The following is a 7,834-nucleotide window of genomic DNA, read 5'->3' as shown; positions in this document are numbered from 1 at the left end:
TATTGTAAATAAAAGGTACATTCATTTATAATCAGCGAAATTTCAATGGGAATGGGCAATGGACTTCCGGTGGCAAAGAAATGTCCCAATTTTTTAATCGTTTGTCGAACTCTGACCGATAGCAAGACTCTTGATTTGGCAGTGACCGCTGTTTGGGTGGAGATTCATTACTTAGGCTCTGTTTACACCTGGTATTAAAAGGTTAGTTCACCCAAAATTTAAAATTAGCCCACAAGTTACACGCCCTCAAGTCATCCTAGGTGTATATGACTTCTTCTTTCAGACGAATCCAATCGGAGTTATATTAACAATGGTCTTTGATCTTTCAAGCCGTTTAATGGCACTCAGCGGGTGTTGCATGCATCAGTCCAAAAGAAGTTAAATAAAAAGCGCCCATCCATATGAAAAAAAAGTGTCTCACTTGGCTCCGGGGGGTGAACAAAGGCCTTCTGTAGCGAATCGATGTGTTTTTGTAAGAAAAATATCCATATTCAAAACGTAATAATCACTTGAATCTAGCTTGAGCTCACTGTTGTACACGGAAGCAGCTGCGGGAGCATGACGTATGAGGTCAGTGTTGTGCATGCGCCGCTCAGAAGTGACGAACGCGGAAGCGCAGCGGAGAGATCAAAACAAAACAACGGTCACTAATTAGAAGCACAAAACGAGGATTTGTAAAGAAGAATGTGTGAGGATTTCGATATAAGCCAAGAGGAGACTGGTTTTCCGTTGCTAAAGTAAGGAAACTTTGCTTCCTTTGCTCCTGTAAACAAACGTCTCTTTCACGAGACTCACCGGCGCATACGCAGTGCTGACACAAAAAAAATCTATACAGTCCCAAAACAACATTAAATGGTTTAAACAAAGAACAAGGCGGACAAATTGTTCAGTGGGGCGACATTTGAAGGACGGGCTACTAGAGCAAAGCACTCCAATGAATGGCAACTAGTTTAAGTCTCGTTGTTGCTATTAATCAGTGCTGAATACATGCATATTTCCTAGATACATCACCACTTAGGATGATAGCAGTGTCTCTTGTCTCTAAAAGGATCATTAGAAGCAATACTTAGAAACCGTTTGATGCCAATGGCTTGGTCTGGAAACTTGTCCATCATTATGTAACTATCCACATGGCTTCTGGCGAGGGCTGTAGGAAACCATCAAGTGCAATGTATTTACACTCATGACAGAAGCTGTGGGACGACAGCAGTCTTTGGGCATTCAGACAAACACAAACTGTCCTTAGCATAATAACTGCTTTCACTGAAATATGAGAGGAGCACAAGGACAGAGATGAACACTAGTTAGGCAGTAATAATTGAGAGCGAACAGCTGGCGTGTTAGCGCAGTAGCGGAGCCCCTGATGAGTCTGTGGCCGAGCTCGAGTAGTAATCTGTGAAGGAAAAGAACATGCTGATTTTTGCAATTTATACATGGACTTCAAACCTCTTGTAGAGTGCAACTACGCATTCAACAAATATTGTAAATAAAAGGTACATTCATTTATAATCAGCGAAATTTCAATGGGAATGGGCAATGGACTTCCGGTGGCAAAGAAATGTCCCAATTTTTTAATCGTTTGTCGAACTCTGACCGATAGCAAGACTCTTGATTTGGCAGTGACCGCTGTTTGGGTGGAGATTCATTACTTAGGCTCTGTTTACACCTGGTATTAAAAGGTTAGTTCACCCAAAATTTAAAATTAGCCCACAAGTTACACGCCCTCAAGTCATCCTAGGTGTATATGACTTCTTCTTTCAGACGAATCCAATCGGAGTTATATTAACAATGGTCTTTGATCTTTCAAGCCGTTTAATGGCACTCAGCGGGTGTTGCATGCATCAGTCTAAAAGAAGTTAAATAAAAAGCGCCCATCCATATGAAAAAAAAGTGTCTCACTTGGCTCCGGGGGGTGAACAAAGGCCTTCTGTAGCGAATCGATGTGTTTTTGTAAGAAAAATATCCATATTCAAAACGTAATAATCACTTGAATCTAGCTTGAGCTCACTGTTGTACACGGAAGCAGCTGCGGGAGCATGACGTATGAGGTCAGTGTTGTGCATGCGCCGCTCAGAAGTGACGAACGCGGAAGCGCAGCGGAGAGATCAAAACAAAACAACGGTCACTAATTAGAAGCACAAAACGAGGATTTGTAAAGAAGAATGTGTGAGGATTTCGATATAAGCCAAGAGGAGACTGGTTTTCCGTGGCTAAAGTAAGGAAACTTTGCTTCCTTTGCTCCTGTAAACAAACGTCTCTTTCACGAGACTCACCGGCGCATACGCAGTGCTGACCTCATACGTCATGCTCCCGCAGCTGCTTCCGTGTACAACAGTGAGCGCAAGCAACATTAAAGTGATTACGTTTTGAATATGGATATTTTTCTTACAAAAACACATCGATTCGCTACAGGATGACTTTGTTCTCCCTCCGGAGCCGTATGAGACATTTTTTTTTATGGATGGGCGCTTTTTATTTCACTTCTTTTGGACTGAAGCATTGCAACACCCGCTGAGTGCCATGAAACAGCTTGAAAGATCAAAGACTATTTTTTATATAACTCCGACTGGATTCATCTGAAGAAGAAAGTCATATACACCTAGGATGCCTTGAGGGCGAATCATTTGTGGGCTAATTTTCATTTTTGGGTGAACTAACCCTTTAAAATATGTTTTTGTCGATCCGATCACAAGTGGACGATGCTAAATACGGGTCTCAGACATTAAGAGCTAGCTTGTCCACTTCCAGAGTGGATTGACTGGATTGATTTCCTAGTGTAGATGCTCATGTAGTCGAATGCGTTCCAACAGCATCCTCTCTGCCTACTGACGTAATTCTTAAATATTTTGTGACATGTTGTTGAAGTGCACTAACAAGATAGGATTTAAAATTTGCCGTCTGAAATCGTACGTTTGGTTTGAGGGTGAAAAGATGTAAAAAGCACAATTTTCTCTTACCGTTCCTAATTCTAACACAAACCCACAGCGTTTGGTGTAGAAGCAGCAATGAAAGCTGCTGCCCTATGTATTGTTTTCAACTGTCTCCTTTCACGTTTAAATGTCAATTGCGCAAGCTTATTGAGCAATATTAGATCGAAAGATCAGAAAAAGCCCATACATACACCCCCGCCCATAGACCCTTCCCTCAAAGAAATCAGGAAAGTGGTCAAAAGAGGTGGATTAAAACAGCAGGAGTAAACAGGAATGTGTCTCCCTCATCTACTTGTGATCCGATCAACCAAAGCTCATCTTAATACCAGATGTAAACCGCGACAAAACAAAATGGAACATCCACAGTCATTCTGGCAAATATTTACTCAATATATTTACATTTCAATATTATAAAACGATTCAGGGTTGGTATGTTTGCTTTGGATGTTTATTTCATCATCATTATTACCGTATTCCATTCATGGTATTTTGTGACATTTGGACCCGCTTTTTTTGCCTGCAAATTTTCACCATGTCATCAATAGCACTGAACTACAATTTTAGGCAAAAACTTTTTTTTCAGTACAGATTTTCATTCAAGTGACACCCTACATTTGCACACGTCTCTAGCATAGAAGGATACCACAGCGCAAGAAAAGCGAGACCTTCAGACAAGTTACATAATGAGAGCACCACCATTATGTGAGGAAGGGTAGATGTGATCTGATATGGTGGAATAGTGGATAAACTGCTTGGAGGTGAGCTAAGGCCCCTCAAGAGCGTTTGTAAAGTGAGATGAGAAGTGTCAGTGTTCACTGTCAGAAGCTTTAGGCCCTGCAACTACAGTTTACGGAGACAGGTGGGTGAGGGCATTATTCTTTGGGGGGCGTAGATCAAAGGCAGGAATGCCAAATTCAAAAGTAGAGAACGAGTGAGAAAACATTTGGGAACACTGAGAAAAGAATACGCCATCCTCAGGGTGCAATTCCAACAGGTTAGGGTTAACATGGCACCATGGACTGGCGGTAAATTATCTTTTCCCATCAAACCATCCAGAAACTATAAGAAGCAAGACACTTACTTTTCCCGCTGTGGCCTCTCATCTTTCGAGCAAGCTCATCTGACTGTGTCAGTTCTGACACTAGCACCTCGGGTTCTCCTTGAGGGAAAAGGAAATAGCGTCAAAAGACATTCAAACATCATCGTGCCCTACTGACACTCTTATCCACCATCACTTACCATCACTAAAGGTGAAGGTCATGGTCTCGTTCCCACTGTCGGGCAGCGTTCCATCCCTCCTCCCGTTAGTATGCTGCATTGCATCATGCGCTTTATAGTCTTTGCTTTTGCAACCTTTCGAGGACTTGTTGCGGGTGCTGATGCGTATGACGCCGTGCACCAGCCGACACTCCGCTTCTTGCTCCTCCAAGTTGTAGTCCTGAGCAATGCTGTTGATCAGATCGCTGATCTCGTTGGTTTTAAGGGAGAAGGACACGTCAGATGTGCATTTGGCCAGCTGCTCAATCTGGTGCATTTTATAAAGTTCTAGAAGCTTTTTAGTGATTAGCGAGTCGATGTCAGTGCCGCCATCGTCCAGGTCATCTAGATCCAAATCTTCCCTGGAGTAGATACTGATGGAACGCTGGTTGTTGTCGCCCTTTCCAGCCGTTTTGGTCCGTCTTGGAGGCGCCTCGGAGTTGACAGGATACTCCACTTTCTTGCCAGCAAAATAGACGTCGCCGTACCTGAAGCTAGAGCTTGGCAACTGCCTCGGTTTACTCGGTTCAAGGCTTACGCCGCACGTGGGATTGGACGGAGCCAATCCATTGGGCTTCCTTGGTTCTGGCTCAGCTTTTAAAGGGTTGTCAGTGGAGCTCTCGTTGGGCGGCAAGCAAGGTTTGCGAGACCCGTAAAGCCCACAAGTCAGAATGCAGCAAAGCAGAGCTTTGCAACCACTCCAGCCAAGAGAGGCGCATGAGCCGCAGGCTTGCGTACCTTGCGGAGAGTCGGCGGAGCCTGGGATAAAGCCCAGGGTTTCTGAGCCTCGTCCATTGGCGTAATGAGAATGGGTTTTACGGGGGAACTGCAAGTCTATGCTACGAGGTTGCTCAATGTAGTTCTCCTTGTAGGTCTCCTGACTGGTGGTGCTGTCCTTGGAGTAAGTGCGGCTCTGCCTGTAGCCATCAGCCCTAGAGCGGCTTGAGCTATGAGGACGCGTCTTGTGATGCGTTCCTGTGCTGTGGCCAGGCATAACTCAGCACATTCAGGACCTGCAGGAACATGGGATGGACATTAATGCATCAAGATTTAAAGAGCTGAAATAGTTCACAAGTTCAAGCATTGCTTCTTAGGCACGTTTCACACACCTAACCTGAACAGAGCCAATATTAACATTAACGTTCACACTGCACACATAAACAAACAGCACAATCCTGTGTACCTGCATGTAGAGAAGTGCTGAGCCTATCTTTGCAGAACGTTGCATGCATGATTAAATTACAGCATTATTTGCAATTTAGGCTTTTATGGAGCAACATAAAATGACAATTAAAAGACGCCTGTCAAGTTTAATACAAGTTGTATGCGCAGTGACAGACAAACAGCACTTAATACTTAAGTAAATCTGATTGAGACAAGGCAATTTGAGACTATAGATTTTGCCATTTAATTGCGATGTAGATGTTAATATGGTCTTCTTATGTGGTTTGTAGTTCTCAATCAAGTTCTCCTAACCATTTTATCATTTATGGCATACATATTAAAGTAAATACACATGTATGCTGTTGCAATTACTCTGTTGATGAAAGATGGCCTTGTTATATTTAAAAAAAAATAAAATAAAAAACAAAGAAATCATTTTAAGCAATGACTGCTAAGAAAAATGACTAATGTTTTTTAGTGAATATACATAAACGTCAAAGCGTTAAACAGACCTCAGATTTCTCATTTATTGCACAATGACTTCCTCAAGCCTGGAGATATAACAAAAAACAACACAACAGTGCAATGATGATGGTGAAATCAAATAATGAAATGGACTATTAAACAGTCGTGGCCTAATGGTTAGAGATTCAAACTTGTAACCCAAAGGTTGTGGATTCGAGTCTTGTGCACTTGGATGGGTTAAATGCAGAGCACTATTTCCGAGTATGGGACACCACACTTGGCTACACGTCACACTTTAATCATCAACATTGCACCAAAATACCACTGACCATATTTTGCTCGACTGGGTCGAAATAACATATAGTGGACACCTTCATTCTGTGTCTACATGTGTTGTGCTCCAAAGGCATTTCAAACATGTCAGCAGTGAGCTGATCTGTATCTAGATAGCATAGAAGGGTTATTTATGCAAGCCTGGAAAATGCGAACATTTGGAGCGGTTATATCAGCACAACCATATCCAGATCTTAATATTACACATTAAAAAATATATAAGCTGCATCTTCTGTAGCTCTTATTACACTCCTAAAAATAAAGGTTCCAAAAGTGGGTATGCCATAGAAGAACCATTTTGGGTTCTCCAAAGAACCTTTTGTGCATTGGAAAGGTTCCATGGATGTTAAAGGTTCTTCGTGGAACCAGATATGCCAATAAATAACCTTTATTTTTAAGAGTGCAGCATGTTTAAAATGAGTAAAGAGGGTTTTCTTTGGTGGGCAGGAATTATTCGATCATCAAGTTATTCAATTTTACATGTGTTTTAAAATACACTCCCTTGAGAGCTTTCATACAGTCAGTGTTTGACTCAAGGATTGCGTTCTGTGTCTAGAATCATTCGTTTTCGTTGAATCCGGTCACAAATTCTCAGAAAGCAACATGATGTCATCCATACTGTGAATATCACCCGATATAGATAAGTATTGTCATTTGTCATCAACCAACTGATAGTTTGAGGACATTCTTGTGAATCAAGTGGATGAGAAGGAAATACCCAGAATACATCCGTAGAAAGGACTGGTTATTCATTTATGGTCATTATCAGTGAACAGTTTAGTCAGACGTAAAGCAGGCCTGTAAAGTGCACTCGTGCCAGTCCAAAAAACTTTATTTGGACTATTTAGCAGATGGAACATATGCATTGCCTGTATTGGCAAAATGCAGTTTGTCTGTCCAAACCATATTAAATGCTTAATTAGTCTGTTTTAACAGCCTCTAACTGTATTCGTCTGAATGCAATGGCTGTACCAGAATTTATGGACTTGACTTAGAATTATTTATGGCTACAATCCTTTGGAAAGTCCCAATGCAAGACGAGCACGCATCCAGCAGGACCCACTGATTGCGAGGGTTCTAGTGACTCGTTCGCAGAGCAGATGGTTTGTCAAGGTGACACTTACCGCATAGGCTCGGGTGAAATCTTCAGATGTTTGGAACGCAACTTCTAGTCGTTCAAGATCGCGGAAGTAGCCCGAGTGTGAAGTATGTTCCCTTTGACGCGTTATAACCTCCACTTCATCGATCTTTGTTTTGACTCACTGACTGAAAATGGGTCAAACGTGTCGATTTCGTCGCCAGATTCGGCTCATATTGAAGCTTTGCTCGGTGAGATTGGTTCCTTCGCCCCGCCGCGCCGTGCCGTACTTCACCTGCGGCTACAGGTAAAGCCACCGCCCACTTACAGGTAAGCAGTGACGTCAGGATGTGTTGCTTAAATACCTTTTGTTCGTTTGCTTTTGCTTTCCTATAAATCAAATAAAACATGCATATAATAGTGCCAGTGTTTGTGGAAAACGTGTCATACAAACAAAATGTGAGCTTCGCCCCGCCGCGCCGTGCCGTACTTCACCTGCGGCTACAGGTAAAGCCACCGCCCACTTACAGGTAAGCAGTGACGTCAGGATGCAAATAAAACATGCATATAATAGTGCCAGTGTTTGTGGAAAACGTGTCATACAAAC

General features: G+C 42.4%; 1 protein-coding gene across 1 annotated transcript; it reads right to left on the bottom strand.

The window, feature by feature from the left end:
• Positions 1–820: 820 nt before the first annotated feature.
• On the bottom strand, positions 821–7,566 carry LOC107572895 (keratinocyte differentiation factor 1-like). The gene is made up of 4 exons (XM_016259324.1): positions 7,274–7,566; positions 4,170–5,200; positions 4,012–4,089; positions 821–1,393 (listed from the first exon to the last, which is right to left on the bottom strand). Exons 2-4 carry the CDS (start codon positions 5,179–5,181, stop codon positions 1,341–1,343), a joined length of 1,143 nt encoding a protein of 380 aa, XP_016114810.1. The 5' UTR covers positions 5,182–5,200; positions 7,274–7,566; the 3' UTR covers positions 821–1,340.
• Positions 7,567–7,834: the final 268 nt, after the last annotated feature.

Source organism: Sinocyclocheilus grahami, unplaced genomic scaffold, assembly GCF_001515645.1.
Source record: "Sinocyclocheilus grahami isolate Dianchi unplaced genomic scaffold, SAMN03320097.WGS_v1.1 scaffold1829.1, whole genome shotgun sequence".
In the NCBI taxonomy this organism is placed as follows: domain Eukaryota; kingdom Metazoa; phylum Chordata; class Actinopteri; order Cypriniformes; family Cyprinidae; genus Sinocyclocheilus; species Sinocyclocheilus grahami.
The sequence above is the reverse complement of the archived record's forward strand: the minus strand, read 5'-3'. Positions and strand labels throughout refer to the sequence as shown.

What these genes read in the sequence shown, in the direction of transcription:
- LOC107572895 (XM_016259324.1), bottom strand. Translation starts at nt 5,181, where the DNA reads ATGCCTGGCCACAGCACAGGAACGCATCACAAGACGCGTCCTCATAGC. An exon ending in GACCTTCACCTTTAGTGATG is followed by an intron (nt 4,090 to 4,169) that starts GTAAGTGATGGT and finishes TTTTCCCTCAAG; the next exon opens with GAGAACCCGAGGTGCTAGTG. An exon ending in GAGAGGCCACAGCGGGAAAA is followed by an intron (nt 1,394 to 4,011) that starts GTAAGTGTCTTG and finishes TTTCCTTCACAG; the next exon opens with ATTACTACTCGAGCTCGGCC.